We start from the raw sequence: 20,444 nt of genomic DNA on the forward strand, positions 1-20,444 counted from the left end.
TAACTCCTCAAGATAACCCCGCGCGCGATTTGGGAGTTTTTGGGAAGTTGCTTCGTGACCTTTTTTCCATCCCTCTCTGGCTCCTCTCTCAGCGTACCATTGATGAAGTTCTACGAGATGTTGAATTTCCATTCAAATTCAATCAAGTCTCACAAAGTCTTTTGTTGCGCGCATTCACGCACACCAGCGTATGTGGTGCTGTTCCCAAGTTCACGAGGGGTAAGTGCATGGAATTGCGCATTACGCAAACGACGAGAGTGGTTGTGCTGAAAGGGGAAGGAACGCTAGACATCGTTGCTATGGTTTTCTTAAAGACCCTCCTGAATAAGAACTTCTGGATAAACAACATTCTGTGAGAGGCGATTCATTGAAAAGTAATTTGCTTAATTTATGGAGATCTAAAAATTTGCCGGAAGAGGTGAGTTCTCTTAACAAATTAATCTTAATTAAAATTATTTTATTTTAATTTATTTTGATTTTAATTAATTTTAATTTAATTTAAAACAAATTGGTTAAACTTTATTCATCCCACGATTCCCCTTTGAATAAAGTTCGTGATGCAATGTAGTCAATTAGGGCTTTAGCTCCGTCCTCGTTGACTTGAAATCCCGGCACTGATTCACAACGTTTGTACCAATCCATCAGGTTTGGGAACTTGGCAACATTGGCGCCCACAACCTACGCCCAGAAAAATAAAATAGTTCGTTAACAAGCCAAACCCGATAAGGGGCGATAAGAAGCTCACCTTCAGTGTGGCAAATGTGGAAAGAAATGAAAAGTCAGCAATTGTTAGTTCATCACCGGCAATGTAGTTTTTGCCCTCTATGAAGTTGTTGAGGTGCCCCAGAAGGGTGTAGACCTTGTCTTTCTTCTCTTGTGGGATTGTTGTCTCGCCGGAATAGATCAGGCCCTTGGGGAAAAAATTTAAAAGTTATTTAACATTAATTTTAGAGGAAGATTTCCTGATTGTTTTATAAAGTCTTACGATAACATTTCCAAGAGCATGCATTATGCTCGAGTCTAGGCTTAAGCGGGAGTCAATGAGGCCCCTCTTTTTTGGATCCAGTGGATAGAGGGAACTTCCAGGGGCGCGAAAATTGACAAGATATGCGAGAATTGCTCGAGATTCCCACATAATGTATCCATCGTCGTCAATTGTGGGCAAGCAGTGCTGAGGATTAATCTTGAGAAATTCAGGCTTCAGTTGTTCTTCCTTGGATAGATCCACAATGATCTTTTCCACGTCTATTTTGAGGTATTCAATGGCAAATTGAACTGCCCTGTAAGGTGGGCAAGGAGGGTAGTAGTACAACTTCAATGGGGCCATTCTTTATAACTTCTTAAAATCAATTCTTTAACTTTTTTCAAAGAATATTCTTTAACTTCTCAAACCAACCAACTTCCACCGAGTTTCCCAAGAGACTAATTTTGATTTTAATTCATGGAAGGAATTCTTATCAAAGATATCACAGAGCTGCCAAAAAGTTTTTGTGTGCTGAGCATAAACAAATCATATACAATTTATCAGTGTGAATGACTCTTAAAAATTAAAGTTATGCAAACTTCTGCACAATAATTCTTCGAGGTATTATTTTACTGCACCTGTGCCCTAAAAGGCACTAAAGTAATAAAAATCTTGTTTTATTTAATTTACTTTGAAATAGTTTTTTTTTTAATCTTTGAAATTCTTCTCGTAGGAAATTAATAAAGTTCTTTTAATACATATTTGATTGAAATTTAGGAAAATATTTAATTTTTCTAAAGAACTAAAGACCTTCAAAATGGATTTGATTAATTTTTTTAAAATTTTTTTTGATTTAAAAAAAATAATTTTATTTTTAGTCTTTTAAAAGAGAGATCGAGAATTCATTTTTATGCGTTTTTACATTACTGTAACTGTTTATTTCCTTCATCATCAGGTTAAAATTAGTTTAATTCATTTGAATAAAATTTAGAAATAATTTTTTTAGTTAGAATTCAATTTAAATAAAATCATCTAAAAGAAATTTTATGAAGAATAAATTTCTTTTAAGATTTTTTACGTTTTGGCGACTTTTATTCCCTTAATCAGATTAAAACAAATTTAATTCATATTTTAATAAAAAAGAATAATTTAATTTTTGTTTTTTATTCAAATTTCTTTAGAATTTAATTTAAAGAAAAATTCAAAAAAGAGAACCAAAATTAATTTCTTCAGTGTTTTTTTACGTTTCGGTAACTGTTTACGCCCTTCTTCAGGTTCTAGATCTTTAGGAAATTTTATAACAGTAGGTAATCATCCAAGAATAATTAACTTTCTTTATTCATTTCTTCTATTCTTCTCATTCTATATTTTCTCTGTTGTTTTTTCTTCCTAGCCAAATCCTTGAAAATAAAATGAGTACAAAACTTTAGCGAATGATATGCCCCCCTCTCTGTACTCACGAGCCGCGCCAACTCTGTAAAGTCTCATGCGATTCTCAAGTTTAGCAGCACCGCGAGTCAGTTGATAAAGCAACGCATAGTGGTGAAGGCAATCCCAGCTACGTATTGCTTGTCCATATAGAACTTCATTCATTAGTTGCCGCTTCCCGCGTGCTATAGCACAGTGTTTAGGAGGGAGTCTCCGAGTGCGCTTGGCAAAGTTTACGGTTTAGTGCCATTTGGTCAGGCAAAGGGGAATCTCTCCTTTCGTGTATCTCAACTTTCATTGCTTTCTCGGCGACTCTATTATTGATTTCTTCCATAAAGCAAAAAAAAAAGAAACATATAAATAAAATGTTATGAATCATCCGAATGCGTTCTGCAAGGAAATCTGCGCCCTGATGTTGAAAAGGTAATGTGTATACGCGTGTGAGTGGAATTATTATTATTAAAATTAAGCGTATTTGGGTGCTCAAAGGTATTTATTTATTTAATTTTATTTATTTAATTTTATTTCATTAGGTGCTTTTTTTCATTTCACACCGTATAATTCTTGGTCAGTTCACTGGTTGAGTTTTTTAACAGAGAGAGTTATATACATAGAAAAATGAAAATATATATAAAAAAAATTAGATTTCATCAATTAGTTAAGAGATTCCAAGAATTTTATAATTTTCATAGATTCCACATTTGAGTAATTCAGTGCTTTAATAATATTTTTTGTGGTATTTTTTGATCCAAAAATTTGTTTACGAACTTTGTCTAATTTATGACAATCCGTAAGGATGTGCTCAATGGATAATATTTTTTTACATGATGGGCATAGAGGTTGAGGTGTTCTGGTTAGTTTATAAGATTGAGTAAAACGGGAGTGGCCAATTCTTAGACGAGCAATAATAGAACCTTCTTTTCTAGTGAGAGTATTAGGGAGTTTTGGGCGAATTGGGTGAGATATTGTTTTCTTGATGAATCCTACTACCTCATACTTGAACCACTTCAGTTTTACATCATAGTAAAACTCTTTACAGATTGACAATGCAGTTTCTTTTGAGATAATGTTGTCAGTAATTGAGGGGAGGAGTGAAGCGGCCTTGGATTCCAAGTCTGCTCTTTCATTCCCTAAGACGCCCTTATGACCAGGTACCCACAGGAGAGTAACATAGCCATTGAGTTCTATTAGAAGATTTCTAATTTTCCTTACTGTAGTTGACCTGTTTCCTATATTTTGGACTGCCAAAATCACGCTCAAGGAATCTGAGGCGATTATATGATGAGGAAAAATATTTATAGATGAATGAAAGGTTTCTTTAATTATTGAGAGTGCTGCAAGTATAGCTTTGGCTTCCAATAGATAGACTGAGGTTTTACTGTGACATTTGGAACTAAGAACTAGATCATCAGAGGTAGTGACTGCAAAACCTCTATTTGGACCAGATGCTGATCCATCGCTGTACAAAACGATAGGGTCATGAGAAATGTCCTTACAGATTCTATCAAAATATGTGTTAATTTCATCAGGAACCATGTCCTTGTATGGGGTTGAAACGAAAGAGAGATTAATGGATTTATTATCCAATAGCCATGGTGGATTGCTTTCTATAAAATTATGTTCAAAGGTGTTGAAATCCTCAAAGACCCGCTTGCAAAGATTACCTCCTACTGCGAAAAAGCTTCTATTGCTATTTTTTTCATCGAAATTGATCAGATCATTATGACCTGGGATTTCAGGAGAACACAAAGTTCTTATTGCATTTTTTGTGCAGATAAACTCAAAACGTTGTCTTAAAGGGGGAACTCCAGCTTCACATAAGATGCTATTTGTAGGTGATGTTACAAACGCTCCTATGCTGAGCCTATACCCTGCATTGTAGACACTGTTGAGTGAGTTGAGGTATGTTTTAGCAGCAGCCGATGAATAAATTTCACATCCATAGAACATCTTTGAAAGAACCGTGGCTTCATGGACTGTTAATAAGGCATCTCTTTGAGAGCCCCATGTGACTCCAGAAAGACATTTAAGGACATTTAGTCTTTTAGAACAATTTGTTTTCAATTCCTGAATATAATCTTTGAACGATAATTTTTTATCAAGAGTAATTCCTAGGAACTTGTATTTGTCAGTTGATTTAAGAACATCTCCATTTAGGGTAAGAGTTAGCTGAGGACATTTATGTTTCTTGCAGAAATGCATCGTCATGGTTTTGCTGGTGGAAAATTTAAAACCGTTTTCGTTGGCCCAAGTACTCATTTTGTAAAGACATTTTTGAATTTCAATGAGGCGTGTAAAATTGTCTAATGTGGAATTGTAAATGACTATATCGTCTGCGTAGACCAGAATTTTAGTAGGATCATCTTGTGGAAATAGTTCGAATACGCTGTTTATGGCAACTAAAAAGAGTGTGACCGATAGCACTCCTCCTTGGGGAACGCCGTTGGATACCTCAAATTCATTTGATGTTATACCATTTGCTCTAACTTTTATTTTTCTAGCTTGAAGATAGAATTTAATAAATTCAAGGAGATGCCCCTGAATTCCCCACTTGATGAGCTGTCGGATGATAACTCCATCCCATACGCGATCATACGCTTTCTCAAGATCGAAAAATACTGCAGTGACATGTGAACGTTTATCAATTGATTCAAAAATATCTCCTGTTAACTTAGCAATAGAGTTACTTGTAGATCGGTTTTGCCGGAAACCCAATTGATTTTTGTTTAATAGATTATGTTGTTCTAAATACCAAATGAGGCGAAAGTTGAGCATGCGCTCAAAAACTTTCATATCGCAGTCACTTAAAGCAATTGGGCGATAGTCAATGGTTCCTTTACTACTTTGTTTTGGAATAGGAATAACGAAAGCAGAATGCCATTCCAGTGGGTAGCATCCTTCTTTCCACATACGATTAAATAGGTTTAATAGAAAGCTTAATTTACGATCTGGGATGTTTTTTAGCATTCCGTAAGTGACCTGGTTTGGACCACAAGACTTTCCTTTGCTATGGTTTATTGCGCGTTTCAGCTCATCAAGTGAATAGTCTAAATTGAGTTCAAGACATGGTGGATATAAAGGTACAATTTCCTCTATTGAATTTATTATTTTTGTTTTTTGGGCTAGCTCTTTATCACTGAGAGACTCATTAGATGAAACGCTGGAAAATTTCTTACAAAGCAAGTTAGGTATAACCTCTGGATCCGATGATTTTCCGAAACTGCAATCTACTTGGCGGATTGGAGGACTATGAGATCCTCGCATCGCTCTAATTTTGTTCCACATTTCTTTGGAGGTAGTGTGTATACTAATAGTAGAAACATAAGATCGCCAAGACTCAGTTTTAGCTTCCTGGATTTTATTTTTTAACAGTTCTACTTGAGAGAAGTAATTATTTTTATTTTCAGTAGAAGGATGCCTACGGAAGCATCTCAGGGCCTTTATTCTGCTTTTTCTTAGGTTTTTTATTTCTGCATTCCACCAGGGGACAGATTTTTTGATGGAGTTAGGATTTGTTTTAGGAATCGACTCATTTGCCGCATCATTAACGTTTTGAATAAACGAGTTATAATCACTTAAGACTGAATTGGTTTCACAGAGATCATTGGTTTGAAGAATTGTTTGGAATTTGTCCCAATCTGCAGAACTTTCAACCCATTTTTGATTTTTTGTTATTTTATTAGGAGGAGAGTCTATATCTGTTATAAATATCGGGAAATGGTCACTAGCATGTAGTTCCTGAGATACTTCCCAAATAAGCCTGGAGGCCAAGGAAGGATCGCATAGGGTTACATCGACAGCATTAAATGTTCCGTGAGCAACTGATAAGTTTGTAGCCGATCCGTCATTAAGTAAGACCAAATTGTTACTAGTTATTATGTCTTCTAACATATGTCCACGGTAGTCAACTTTATTACTGCCCCAAAGAGAGTGGCTAGCGTTAAAGTCCCCCATGATCAAGTAGGGGGGAGGAATTTGGTTAAATAGGTGTAAAAGTTTTTCTTTAGGAATAAAAGTACTTGGGCTAATGTAAATTGAAACTAATGAAATTGGGATATGCCATGATATACGAACAGCGATAGCTTCAATTTTGGTTTTAAGGGGGATCCTGTGAGAATTCCAACCATTTTGTATGAATATAGAAACTCCTCCACTCATCTTAGGATTACTGGAGGTGTTAGAATGATAGGCTGTGTAACCATTTAAATGTGGATAATGAGGATCTTTCGGGTTAATTTTTAAATGTGTTTCTTGAAGAGCAATTGCAGTCGGGGATTTTGATTTTGAAATTAAATCGAGTTCTGATTTCCGAGGCCAAAAACCTCGACAGTTCCATTGCAAAAAAGAGCAGATCGGGACTGGAGTAGGATGTTGACTATTTGAGACGGAATTCGATTGAGAATTGTGTGCAATATTTCTTGAATTATTGGCCATAAAGTGTTTTACATAGACGAATCACTGTGAGACGGTGAATCGTCGCCAGGAGATTTATTTTCAGGTGAGGGGGATGAATAGTCCATGTCGTCGTCGAGTTCGGAGTCCGGTGGGGAGGGACAGTATTGGGGGTCAGGGGGGTCTGAGGTGTGGGGAAGGGAAAGGGAAGAGGAAGGAATGGGGGAGGGATGGGAAAGGGGAAAAGTGATTTGGGAGGGGGGAGTGAGATTAAGTTCTGTTTCGGCAAAGCCGGTAAAGCCAGTGGCTTGATCTTGTGGGTTGTGTGAGTTGTTGTCATTCTTGAATGAATTGTAGTTTTGGCTAATTTGATGGTGGTTTGGTTCAGTAGATGGTGTAATGTTGGCGTTTGAAAGGGAGTTTTGATTGTTTGAGTTTTGAGAAGGAGATTGTGAGTATGAGCTGATTTGTGAACTTGAAAGTTCTTCTGCCATGATTTTCTTGAAAGCTTTGGGTGTGATTTTCTTTTGACGTTGAGGCTTCGATACCGAATTAACATTTAACTTCTCCTTAGATTTAGAGATCATTTTGGAGTTTGGGTTTGTACTTGTCAGGGTATTGCTTGATGAAGTTGATGGTTGCTGTGAACGGATGACTATTTGGGAAAAGGTAGATTTTTCGGCAGATCTCCCCGAAGAAAGGGAATTATGGGTTGGCTTAGGAGCATTGATTGGGGAAGAAGAAGGAAAAGTTCCTTTCCTCCTCTGTAGTTCTTCTCTGGCGAGATTATACGGGATTCTCATCGTCACCCTGATTGCATTTATCTCCCTTTCTTCAATGAATTTGGGGCACAATTTGTAGGAACTTGGGTGTTCACCGCGGCAGTTCACACATTTCGGAGGAAGACAAGGGCCGTACATGTGGTATTCTTCGGCACAAAAGCCGCAAGTAGGTTTGTTTTGTTTCGAATTGCAGCGCTTTTTAGTGTGACCAAGCTTCTGACACACTGCACAGCGGAAGGGAGATGGAATATAAATTTCTGTTTTCACTGTGAGAAATCCTACTTTCATTTCGGCGGGAATTGTGGGAGAGTCAAAAGTGAGCACGTGCGTAGCCGTGTCCACCCAGGAATTGCCAACTTTTCTCTTCAACCTTTGAACATTCACAACCTTTTGTGCTGATAATCCCTCAATTATTCTCTTTATCTCGAGTTTCATTATTTCTTTGCATCGTATTATTGCATGGGATTGGTTTAGAACCCCATTCTCGGAAACACTGACTGGTTTATTATCAGGCCCGATTGTAGACAAATTTTTGAGAGCATTCAATTGTTGTGCGTCACGAGTTTGCAAGAGAACATCTCCGCTTGAGAGCCTTATAGAGACCTTGAAATCATTTTTAGAGATCTTTTCGAGCTCATTTTGGATGTCGAAGACGTCCAATTCCCTGATCGTGTCCCCGCCAAGGACGAAATATTTCTCCGTATCAGACGGATGGGTGAAAAATGAATGTTTTAGAGCTTTATATCCCTTTTTCTGCGATTCTTGGAGAGTCGGCATTTCGCCACGATGTAGCACGTTGTAGATATTAAAGTCTGGTGGAGGGCCGGGGCCCCCCGATGTTTCACTCATCTTCTCACTATCAAATGAACTACCACTAAAGAGTTAACTTATCTAATGAAATGAATTTAATTTGAACTTTTAATAAAGAAAAAAAAATGTGATCAAAAGAGTCACTTGAAAAAAAAAATCGCTCTGTGTAATCTCGCACGTCTGTATAGCTTGAGAGTCAGCACAGTACTGCTCAAAGGTAATGAAGAAAAAAAAAAAAAAAAAAAAAAAAACGGTGATGATGAAAAAAATTCTCAGGTGTTGTGCTTCACGTCTCCGGGGACGAAAAGAGATGAAAAGTAGTTCAAGTGGCAATTTGGTTTGGTAAATTATGTGTGAAGAAAAACGTGATAATTTTCCACCAATATTGCAAGTGGGTGCTAATCATCGATGCCAGACATTTATTGCATATTTTGCCTCCAAATCTTTGAGGAAAATTTTAACATTTATTTCCTCTGAAACAATTTCTTATGAACGTACATTAACGTTGCTCTGAGAGATGACCCGAGGCGATTTTCCTCTGTCGGAATGGTTCTTTTTTTTTGTATAGACCGCGAGCACAACAGTAGCAAAGTGATCACACTCGCAATTAACTTATTTATTTCATTTTGACGACATGGAGGGAATTTTGAGTTTTTTTTTAACTGTGAGAGAGGAATTGAATTGTTTTCTTGTGTATTGAAAAATAAATGAATAGCTTTGAGGCAAAAAAAAAGAGCTGAAACTCTCTTTACTTAACAAAGAAAACAATTTTTCCGCCAAAAGATCAATTAACACCATGAAGAGAATATTTTATGATGGCACAAAATAAACACATTTTGATCACAAATCGACGCATTTGCAGTAACATGTTAGATTTAGCGGAAAATCAGCACATGACCCGTAATCATTTGAGCACTATAATCAATTTATTCATTGATCCACCAAGGAGATCATCTGCCAAAGCTCCTCGCAATGATCAATCAACAAAAAGGAAATCAATCACGATAATCTTGTGCGCGAGAAGAACTCTCGCTCTGTCTTTTCACACATAATTACTAATTGCACCGAGCAATAATGCAGAAAAGTGCAATTAAACGATCAATCGAATTTGTTAATTGTAAACTTTGCACACATACGACCTTCTGCATGATGAGAATTTCAACGATTAGCTCGTATTTTGCTTCCATTGTGAAATCAATTTATGTTGTGCTCTACTGAAAATAAGGAAAACATTCGTGTGTTGAGCAATAGAAGCGCCCAGAGACTCTTTAAGAGCTCCCAAAACATAATATAAAACTCACCAAAAATTCATCCAATGAAACTCTTCGCAATTAACTTCCTCTCGTAGTGCCTAAATGTGTCACAAATTGTTCTATCGTTCGAGGGTGAATTGCAAAATCACCTGAAAATCAATTTTATTAGCCTCACCTGAGCGGATTTCATCCGAAACATGGCTAAAAAGACTCTTTGGCAAAAACACCATTTCACGAGGTTTAAGCGGTGGGTCTCGTTTTTTCCTCTCATACCTCTATTGTGGTTACAATTTTTATTCTTTCGGCCTTTGCGCGCATTGTGCGTTTTGGCGTTGAATAAAATTATTTAATGGATAATTTAAAAAAAGGGTCGTAAACTATTTCCCTCCACGAAGAAAATCTCCTCTCACGAAAATTAAATTTTTGCTCAAAGCCAAAAGCATTAAAATGTTGTGTGTGTGGGGATAGGGATCCTCAGAGCGATGGGAGGCAAATTGCTGTGGCCACTTGCTCCCACTGTATTTTTAGACAAACTCATCTATTTTCTCACTTTGTTGCACTCCCGCTAATTAATTAGTGGGCATATGTCATCTTCGTGATTTGGAAAGATTATTTAAGACGAGCATAAAATTACATTAGAGACACGGATTAAATGGGGGACGTGATATTTAGCGGATTATGCTGCAAACAGCATCGCTCGCATAACCCGGAATTAGTTTAAAATACAATCACAGATTCATGTCGGAAATAATTTTATTATTGGTACATATTTGATTTTTAAGGTGAAAAAAATTAAGATGATGAATTTAATTTAATTTTATAAGGATAGCGTTTTTGATAAATTCTCTGTTCCACACTGATTTAAACTAATTTTTTTTAAATAGTTCATTTATTTAATTTTTATTTTATTTTTCAGTAATGTTTGGATTATTAAAATTATCAAAATCGATCAAACGTCTGTATATAAATTAGAAAAAAAATCTGACATGGTTTATTTCAAAAGAAAATTTATTAAATACTGGAAAAAGTTCTAACATAAAATCCAGAATAATAACCAAACTATTAAAATTGATCAGTCCGTTTCTGTTATTCTTCAGGGTTTTTTTTTTGAAATACATAGGAAAGAATTAAAGTAACTTGGAGAAGAATTTATCAAAATCGGATAGAATAAAACCTCATTAAATAATAAAAATATTTCATGACATTTTTGACATAACAAATCTTCTCTATATTTTGTCTTTATAAAACTTTTAATTGTCCGATTTTGATTAAAAATAATTGAGTAAAATCAGATATTAAAATCGTTAAAATCTAATTAAAATTTTTTGTAAGCACTTTTGTAGTTGTCTCTCCTACTTTTTCTTTAATAGTTTTTTTTAGAGAAAAATACTCTGTAATTAAATGAAATCAGAAATCATTAAATTAATAAAATGCAATCAAATTCTCCCAGAGCGTTATTATTTTTCGTACTTATCTGTATAAATATGCGACCAAAATGCATGGATTCTTTGACAAAATTATATTGCTTTGCTTTTATGTCTTTTTATGAAATTCAATATTTGAGATGGATGAGGAATTCTCCAAGAAAATTAAAATAATATTTTCTTACATTGAGTTTTTAATATCATTTCGTGTCCTTTTACTCAGAAACAGTCCTAACATGATTGTATGTATAATAATTTTGGAAAGTTTTTCGTACACTTTTTGCTAAAATGTTGAAAGAAAATTGAGACGAAAATTGGACCATATTCATAATTTTCCTCGAAAATTGTAAAGCGAATTCATGTAAAATTCATGTTCGATTTTGATTAATTTCACGCATGGCTGGCCCTTTAATTTACCCCACAACAGTCAATATAATGAAAAAACTCACTTAAAAATCATCCAAAACTATTTTTGCTTTTTTGGAAAATTATGTTGGAAAATCATTTGGTTAAGCATAAAAAGTCTGAATTAATTTTTCAATGCCACAAAATTGTGGATAAATTAGAATATTGTCCTTACGACACAACTTAATAAAAAAAAGACATTATTCATTCCCTACCACTTCACTTCAATTCTCTATATAAAATTAATTACTGTAGGTCGCTTTAGACATGGGCTGTTTAATAAGAGGAAGGAGGTGACACGGAGTTTTGGGCCAGTAGAGAAAGTAATAAAAAAAAAGTTTGGCGAAAGAGTTCCTCGGTGTGTCGTTTTTTCTCTCTTGTCTCACTAATTAAAATATTTATAGTTTAACAATCATTAAATAGTCGTAATTTATGTATTTTGGCCTCTCTTCTCCATTCAAAACCACACAATTTCTTCTCCGAGAGTCCCGCGTTTGATTCTCTGTGGTTTTTCAATGGGTTTATATGTGAGGCCTATGTGGGGAAAGGAGGCAAGAAGAAAAAAAATTAAGATGAAAATGAGAAGATCGCGTTCTTGAAACCAACGCAGATGGGGGGATATTTAACAAGTACCAGAGTCATTTGCGTTTGACTTTTATCGAGTAAACAAGAGCTGGTGATCTAGGCCAGAATGTTTTGTTGGAAACCACAGATTCATATATATTGAATGGGCTGAAATGGGCCAGAAGAGTGATCCGTGTGAGAGTGGGTGAGGAGAGATTGCGGATTTCACGGTATGGGGCTTCTGTCGCTCATCCCGCGATATAAAAAAAAAGTCTTGTGGCATCAATTGTGTTTTTATTGCCTTTTTACCTAATCGATTCATCTTTCTTCTCTTCTTGTGTATTTTTCAGACAACGCAGCAGACCACCAGCCAGAGTGCAAATTGCCCTAAACAGATCATCCTCCGAAGCAACACAGAGATCGCACTGTGATCTTTACAAATAAACTATGCGATAAATTTTCACGTAGTTGGAGTTTAATTTGTATTTTTTGAATTCTACGAAAATCACGCGGGGAATATGGTTTGAATTCACCCCAGAGTGTGGCATTCCAACGTCTGATTCAGCGCACCCACGAATATTGTATGAACAAATCGAGTGAAAATCGTGAAAATTGGGTGTTGTTCAGTGTTTTTATATTCATGGAAGAAATCCACAATAAGATGCGAAGAGAAGAAGAGTTTAAGTGGAGGAAATAAAGTGCGGTGTGTGTGCCATATAGAAGTGAATTTGCGCCACGATGGAAATGCTGTGGAAATTTTTAGTGATTGCACAATTTGTAACAACCATTTGGGGATACTTTGTGATGGAGGCTGAAGCTGAGGTGACGACAGCAAGGGCACCCTCTGTCCAAATGCCCCATAAAATCACAGACTGTCCCCCGGGGCAATTGACGGACTGCCGTGAAGGGTATGAGGAGTACTACCTGGAGCACAGTGTGAGTCAGAAGGATGCCAAAAAGAGCCTTAAGGAAATCATCGAAAAGAGCAAAAATTGTAAGTTTTTTTCGTCAAATTATTGTTTTAATTCACATTGGTTTTAGGAATTAATTTAAAATTTTATTCAAGAGATAAAACTATTTGATCTAGTCCAGAAAAAGCATATATAGTGCTCCAATTTTCATCATTATATTGTGAAAATCGTTCATTGTCAAGTGCGTCAAGTGGACTATATAATTGGAATGATATTTACGATCTTCACAGCATAATGAAACATAGTAAATTTTATGGCATTATTAGGAGCAGAGAAGATGGAAAAAATCACGCATTTCTCTAAGAAAACGAGGAAAGTTTCCCAAATATAATACTGAGAAAGGATGTATAATGAAAAAGTCCATAAAATATTAAAGTTATTGTCTCATAAGCCTCATAAGAATTAACATTGTGTGTTGGATTGGCTTTAAATCTTCACTAAATATTCTTTTTTATGGTACAGAACGTGTTTTTAGGATTTTTTAAGTACAGAAACTTAATAAAGTGAAACATTATGTTATTTTGCTCATAAATTGAAAAAAAAATACATTACGGAATACAGTGGAGGCGCCAGGTAAATATCTGAGCTTTAATTTTCAATATTGGTCAGGTCAGTACTTTATCAGTCTTTAAATGTTTTTAAATATTTTTTTAGTACCTATCCTATTTTTCTTTTTGTTAATTTATTTTTCAATTTAATTTTTCTACAAAATGGTGCTCTAAATTAAACTTTACGTGCTGTGAGGCTAAATTGAAAAAAAAAATTATTAATCAAATAAACGAAAAAATCGGTTAAGGACTTGACTTTAATATAGTTTGCTTCGTTTGACTTTCTCAATTGAATATTACAATACGAAGCAATCATAAAGTTTATCTTATCAGTATATATCCTCTATATTTCGTAAAATATGCAAAATGATTATTCAGTTGTGTAAATAGAACATTTCTTTACCTTTAAATCGTCTCTTTTTTTTCTCTAGACCAAAGACCAGCTTATTGTGGTGAATGTACAAGCAGTATTCAGAAATACTGTCTGAGTCCTCATCTTCTGCATGATCATTGTTGCTGTGATCTGCGACATGGCAAAGGTGAGCTAAATATTCCGCAGATACACACGAGAGGCAATCCCTCAAGTGAAATTTCTCTTCGTTTGACAAACATGAAGCACTTCCGGTGACTCCCAACAATTAGTTCCGGTGGCAAAGAAGCCCAATAGAAGACCCCAATTGCATTCTTATGCAAATTCTTCTTTGCGAAACACACCCTTTTTACTTTAATGTGGGTTAAATTTATTCTCAAGTGTATGGGTAGAGTAAACGTCTCCACCAAGAAGTTGGTGATCGATGAAAAGAAAAAGAGTTAGAAGAATGACTCATGAAGTGTTGCGGGGACTATTTGATGACCATGCAATGCACCCTCTACTTCACACAGTTCTCAATTTGCGAGAAAGTATACGCGCAAAAATCGATGAAAGATTACCTTGGAGATTATTTTCAAGCTAAGAAATAATTTTTATTCGTTTCACCAAGAAAAGTCTTTAAAATTTTAATGAGTTTAATATTTTGTTAGATAATATGTAAAAATAAAATAAGGAAGTCATTTAATTAACGAACGTAGACTGATTAATTACTGGTTGACAATTTTTTGAGGAGCAGGACGTCGAAAGAACTAAAGCAAATTAAAATTTCTGTTAAAAGAAATCCCGCATTAAAGATTTTAAAGCGACTTTGCAGCAATATAAATTCATACAAAAGAAATTGCAGGTTTGTTTATTATCATTTGAATAATTTTTACCACAAAAAGATTTGCTTCCATCCGTTTCAACTTAGATAAATAAATACAGAAATATAAAGAAAATATGACATTAATACAATGAACCTCTTCCAAATTATTCTTCTCAACCCACAAGCATTAAATTCGTAATACATTCTTAATGATTTTATGATGCTGTGTGTACTTTTTTTTCATTTTGAAGTCCATGATATTTTTGCATTTTTATTGTTAGCATGAATATCGTGATTATTTTGACGTATTACTTCAGCGACATTTTGTCTGCAATTATCTAATGTGAGTAGCGTTTTTTCCTCCTCTTTCTGGCAACATAGTCAAGTTTAATGCAGCATTACATGAGAACAAAATGCTTGATGAATAACTCAGAAGAAAGATGTTGCACGCGATGGTCACGTTACGCTTGCAATTCCCGCCAAAAAATTATATGGTAACGGGTTGTTCATTGCAAGTAAATTAGTTCTAAAATGTCTAAGATAAAATTATAAAAACAGAGAGATAAAGAAAGACATTTTAAGTTATTCTTTGGAATAAAAAAATCCTTTTTAAAATGAAAATTTCCCTTGAATTTAAAACAAAATGACTTTTATGCCAGAAATGACAAACCCTCTAGTATAAGATTGTACCGTTTTTCATGAATTTTAATTAAATTGCGAATCATTCAATATATAAGTCAGAATTTTCATTCAATTGGGAAGTTTAATTCCGCTAAGCAAATATTTCAATTGAAAACATTTAATCGGTAAATTCATATCAAACTTTACCACTTTAATTGAAGCCAATGGAAAGAGAGAAAAAATCCCAGAAGTAATAAAAATTCACATATTCCAGGGAAGTTTCTATTTCTATTGGAATTATACGCATGAGGTTGTATGAATGATTATTTTTCTTTATTATTATTTTCTTTTCATTAAAATGAAAACAAACAATTAATTAGAAGATTTCTTTCTCAATGGTTTTTAATTGAAGAAGACTTAATTTAAATTTTGGGAGTGTTTTTTTTTAATAGTTCCTTTCGGGATTTATTTATTTATCTAGAGAATTTTTATTGTGGGAATTTTCTTTAGATTTTTTCGGACATTTTGGAGTAGTTTCTGGGGGTTTTTCTTCATACCCTGCGGCCAATTAACATTGAACTTACAACACCAGGCTAAGCTTTTTCCATTTATTGTTATTTTTTTCGCAAGAGTTCACACCGCCAATTATCTTTTGCAGTGATTTTTATAAAGTTGATCCATAATGTTGTTTGACTGGCAGTAAATGTTATAAAGAAAACTGATATTGCCCTTCATGGTCGGACGTTATGAAATTGATCCACACCGGGTTTGTGGTTTTATTCGGTCACACGCGACTAATTCCTTCAATGCGCACCATTCGGTGATCTATGGTGAAAATTGCACTAACTTGTATTGTATTCAAATTTTTCTATCGATTTAATACCTCCTCTCAATTGAAGAAAACTTATAAAGGCGGAATTTGATTCGATTTACAAGACAATTTTTCAGTTTATTATTACTAAAATGCATCATTTCGCAATTTAATGTCACTCCAATGATCAATGATGCCAATTTATTGATTCAAGTCTTCACTCTTTATTTATTTACATGTTTGTCTCCGCAGAAGAACTCCCCTGGATTCCACATTCGTGCTATATTGGTCAGAATGAATGCAAATCATCACTCGGATCGTGCCTAATGTATGCAGAACACAAAATCTGCTGCTGTGATCAACTTTTGATTGAGCAATGTAAGTGCATTTTAAATGAAAACTTTCCACTCATTCCCAATTCTAATGCAAACTCTTTCCTTCGAATTTATCATTCATTGCAGGGAAGTCAATCTTCTCCCATGCACTGAGAGTGCATCCAACGCAAAATATTATTGTGATTTTACCTCTTTACCTAGTTTTTAGATATTTACTGTAAATAAAAAAAGTGTCTTGTTACCATTTTACTGTGAGCATAAATTGTAATATTGTGTGAAGCACCAAAAAAATCAAATTGAGTCAGAATACAAAATAATATTAAAGACATTTTTAGAAATATAAACCACGAAATTTTCATTCTCCTCAATTGATGATCACGACTCTTGTTTACTTTTCGCAGTGTATACCGAATTATTTACTCTTGGAGTTGCAGAAGCATTTCACATTGATTGGTTGTGGCGAAGTTTGAATTCGTTTATTTTTCCACGAAAATAGACTGCAAAATATTCTGGGGCGAATTGCAATCGATGTAATTTTACCAATTTGCCAACAGAAAATAAACCAAAAGTTTATGGGGAGAAAAAGTAAATCAAGAGGCGCCTAATTAATCGAATAATTGTCCTAATTCTCGAGTCAAAATTTAGGGAATTTGATTTCTTGATTGCAGGAAATTAATTTCAGCTTCCAATTATCTCGTACGGTTCAATACTAAATATTTAGAAATATTTTTAATTTTATAACAAAAAAGAATAATTTTCTATTGGCAAATAATGCAAATGAAGAGCATATTCTATTTACCTGGCGCCTCCATTGAAATTTTTATATGTAAATTCGACTTTTGATCTAAATAGAGAAGTTCTAGGGAACCACCAGGCGTTTCCACTATATACTTATTGTCTAATTTTGAACTAAAGTTCAAAGGAGGAAATTCGAGGATTTTTTGAGCGATTTTTGCATAATTTCTACTGTTTTGTTCTGATGGTTCTGATATATTTTATCAAATCATTCCTTATTAACCAGTAATACTTATTAATTATGAAGGTTTTAAATAACCTGGTGTCTCCATTGTCCTTACAGTGTTTTTATACTGAATTATTCGATTACCAGGCGCCTCCATGTTGTTCTAAATTATATTTCAATACTAAATCAAGACGTAGAATATTTCACGACTGTTGTAATTTGTTGAATTTTTTCAATCGGTGTACGCAGTCAGAAAAAGGAAAGAAAAAACAGCATTTATGCTAAATCAAGACGTTGGATATTACCAGGCGTCTCCATATTGATTTCTTGATGAGTATCTGAAGCTTGATAATCAAGTTTAGTCAAAGTTGTTTTCCGGGACAAGCATTTTTTGAACATTTTCTTTCAAAAATAAAAAAAATCTAGAAAATTAATTTCATCGTGAGTTTCTAGTCACGATACATGCAAATGGATTCTCACCACATATTATCTGTCTCACAGAGGTATGGATCAAGGACGACAGCTTGCAGTTGTATCAGCTGGAGCACTACAATCTTTACCACCGCTTGAATAACGATCGCCGGGCTGGAGGTGTGATGCTTTATGTGAGAGACAATCTGATCACCGACCAGATTATGTTGACTTTTACAACTGCTGATGTTGTATGCGTGGGTGTGACAATTGGAGAGACTCGCTTCGTCTTTCTATGCATCTACAGACTTCACCGATATTCGGTACAACTTTTCCTTCGAGAGCTGGGCTCTGCTCTCGATTTGCTGCAAGCGACTAATTTATATCTCATGGGAGACATAAACATCAATACAATTAGCCCATCATCTTCAAGTGAATATGAGAGTCTGTTGGCGGAACACGGACTACGGTCGCTTGTGAATGAGCCCACGAGAATCTTCGGAGCGGCATCAACTTGCCTGGATCATGTTTACTGTCGTTGCTCTCCCAGATGGGGGGATGGTGGCGACGCGAGAGTATTGCATTTTGGGATCACTGATCACTCCACCGTTGTGCTCAACGTGGGGGGAGCCTTGAGCGCTGCTGGTATATCTCGAGAGGCAAATGCCTCGAGACCGCCTAAAATCAGGACTGACTACGGAAAACTGAATGCATGCCTCAGGCGCGAGGCGTGGACGGATGTTGCTGCCTCAACAGATGTAGACACAGCATTTAGGGTGTTCATTAGTCGTGTGACTGACAATATAAATAAATGTTCCAGTAGTGGAAGTCGGCCGGGGCGCAGCAGAAGGCGACGTCCGATTAAGCCATGGATGACTGGTGACTTGTGCGCAAGGATCCAGAAGAAGTACAAACTGAAAAAGCTAGCTCGCAGGCATCCATCAAATGAGCGCCTCGCTGTGTACAGTAAGAACTACTCTAAAAGGGTTTGTGCTGATGTCAAGAGCGCCAAGGAGTCTTACTATGCGGCGGAATTGGAGAGGGCAGGCAATGACTACGGCCGATGCTGGGAGGTGGTGAATGAGATCACAGGCCGGATGAAAAAAAGATCAGTGATCCAGAGCGTGAGATCTATGGACGGCGAGATGCTCACGGAACGAACTGAGATTTGCAATGAGATGAATAATTTTTTCGTCACTGCTGTAAGGGATCTGTCCTCTGATGTGTCGTCTGAGCTGACTCACGTGCGGGAGCCGGCGGGTCGCACCTTCTTTCTTGCGCCTGTCACAACGCAGGACGTTATGGATGCAATACGCGGCCTCAGAAGCAAGAGCGCGGCAGGGATGGATGGAATCACCAGTGACCTTCTCAAAAGGATTTCCCTGAGTATAGTCGACATATTGACGAGTCTCATAAACCTCTCGTTTGTGACTGGAAAGTTTCCCGAGGCACTCAAGCGGGTGCTGGTGGTTCCTGTGTTCAAGAAGGGTGACACGCGGTTGCTAAACAATTACAGACCAATTACATTGGTCTCATCAATCTCAAAAGTGATGGAGAAAATTATGCACAAGAGAATTTACGGATTCCTCAGTGATATGAGGCTGCTGTCTCCCTTGCAGTTTGGATTTCGGAAGGGCTGTGGATGTGAGGACGCAATGTTAAGGCTCTTTGGTGAGCTAAGCGAGACTCTCAATCGCCCCAAGGGTGCGTGCGCCTCCGTGCTATTTCTGGACCTGACCAAAGCATTTGACCTGGTCAGGCAAGATGTTCTTATGGCGAAACTGGAGAATGTTGGCATCCGGGGTGTGGCGGCTGGCTGGCTGGAATCGTACTTGAGAGGGCGAGTGCAGTGTGTCCGAATTGGAGGTGACTGCCTGAGTGCGCCTGAGGTGTGCGAATATGGTGTACCGCAGGGATCTGTGCTGGGTCCGCTGCTGTTTGTCATTTACCTCGATGATCTACTGTGTTCCGACTTACTGGGATCTATCACGGCCTATGCTGATGACATGGCGCTCCTCTACAGCGGCGGAACGCGCGATGAGGTCAATGTGGCCATGCAGCGCGATCTCGCATATATTAGGAGATGGCTGGATGCTCATGGGATGGTGCTGAGTACCAAAACCGTCCTGATGGATTTCGGGCGGGATACCAATCAGCACAATGATCTGGTGAGTCACTCGGCGACCTGCGGGAGGCTCGTTGGCGGGTGTTCGGAGCGCTGCGTCAGGATAGAGAGAGTGCAGCAATTCAAATACCTGGGACTCATCGTCGATGCTGGACTCACTTGGCATGCGCACATGGATGCTGTTAGAACCTCCGTCAGGCAGGTTACTAGGCAACTGTATGCCTTGCGGCGCAGCTGCTCGGGAGGACTGATGAGGGCCGTCTATTGTGCGCTTGTGGAGTCCAAATTGCGCTACGGAATTGCTCTATGGGGAAACGCTGCTGCCACACATATGCATGGCCTCTTGGTGGCTCAGAAGGGTGCCGTGAGAGTCATGTCTTTTGCGCGAAGAACTGATGCATCTGCTCCACTGTTCGCTGGGTGGCGGCTCCTCCCGCTGCGGCACCTTTACGTGGAGAGAGTTG

At 36.7% G+C, this 20,444-nt stretch overlaps 2 protein-coding genes across 6 annotated transcripts; one reads left to right on the forward strand and one right to left on the reverse strand.

Moving 5' to 3' along the window:
* The first annotated feature begins 19 nt into the window (after window positions 1-19).
* LOC129786232 (uncharacterized) lies at window positions 20-16,827 on the forward strand. Of its 5 annotated transcripts, XM_055821096.1 has the most exons (6): window positions 2,507-2,815; window positions 6,076-6,243; window positions 12,373-13,016; window positions 13,973-14,080; window positions 16,401-16,526; window positions 16,610-16,827. In XM_055821096.1, exons 3-6 carry the CDS (start codon window positions 12,761-12,763, stop codon window positions 16,702-16,704), a joined length of 585 nt encoding a protein of 194 aa, XP_055677071.1. In that variant the 5' UTR covers window positions 2,507-2,815; window positions 6,076-6,243; window positions 12,373-12,760; the 3' UTR covers window positions 16,705-16,827. The 5 variants fall into 5 exon arrangements, with proteins under 5 accessions (XP_055677073.1, XP_055677070.1, XP_055677074.1 ...); XM_055821098.1 differs by lacking the exons at window positions 2,507-2,815; window positions 6,076-6,243 and adding an exon at window positions 20-418; XM_055821095.1 differs by lacking the exon at window positions 6,076-6,243 and having other exon boundaries at window positions 2,440-2,815.
* LOC129786231 (glutathione S-transferase 1-like) lies at window positions 455-1,424 on the reverse strand. Its single transcript, XM_055821094.1, has 3 exons — window positions 986-1,424; window positions 746-910; window positions 455-678 (listed from the first exon to the last, which is right to left on the reverse strand). Exons 1-3 carry the CDS (start codon window positions 1,325-1,327, stop codon window positions 520-522), a joined length of 666 nt encoding a protein of 221 aa, XP_055677069.1. The 5' UTR covers window positions 1,328-1,424; the 3' UTR covers window positions 455-519.
* Window positions 16,828-20,444: the final 3,617 nt, after the last annotated feature.

This window comes from Lutzomyia longipalpis, chromosome 1 (genome assembly GCF_024334085.1).
Source record: "Lutzomyia longipalpis isolate SR_M1_2022 chromosome 1, ASM2433408v1".
Taxonomy (NCBI): Eukaryota; Metazoa; Arthropoda; class Insecta; order Diptera; family Psychodidae; genus Lutzomyia; species Lutzomyia longipalpis.

Coding starts and splice junctions, on each gene's coding strand:
- LOC129786231 (XM_055821094.1), bottom strand. CDS start 1,327: ATGGCCCCATTGAAGTTGTACTACTACCCTCCTTGCCCACCTTACAGG. Junction 911..985: donor ATGCTCTTGGAAATGTTATC/GTAAGACTTTAT, acceptor TTTTTCCCCAAG/GGCCTGATCTATTCCGGCGA. Junction 679..745: donor CCACATTTGCCACACTGAAG/GTGAGCTTCTTA, acceptor TTCTGGGCGTAG/GTTGTGGGCGCCAATGTTGC.
- LOC129786232 (XM_055821098.1), top strand. CDS start 12,761: ATGGAAATGCTGTGGAAATTTTTAGTGATTGCACAATTTGTAACAACC. Junction 13,017..13,972: donor CATCGAAAAGAGCAAAAATT/GTAAGTTTTTTT, acceptor TTTTTTCTCTAG/ACCAAAGACCAGCTTATTGT. Junction 14,081..16,400: donor TGATCTGCGACATGGCAAAG/GTGAGCTAAATA, acceptor TTGTCTCCGCAG/AAGAACTCCCCTGGATTCCA.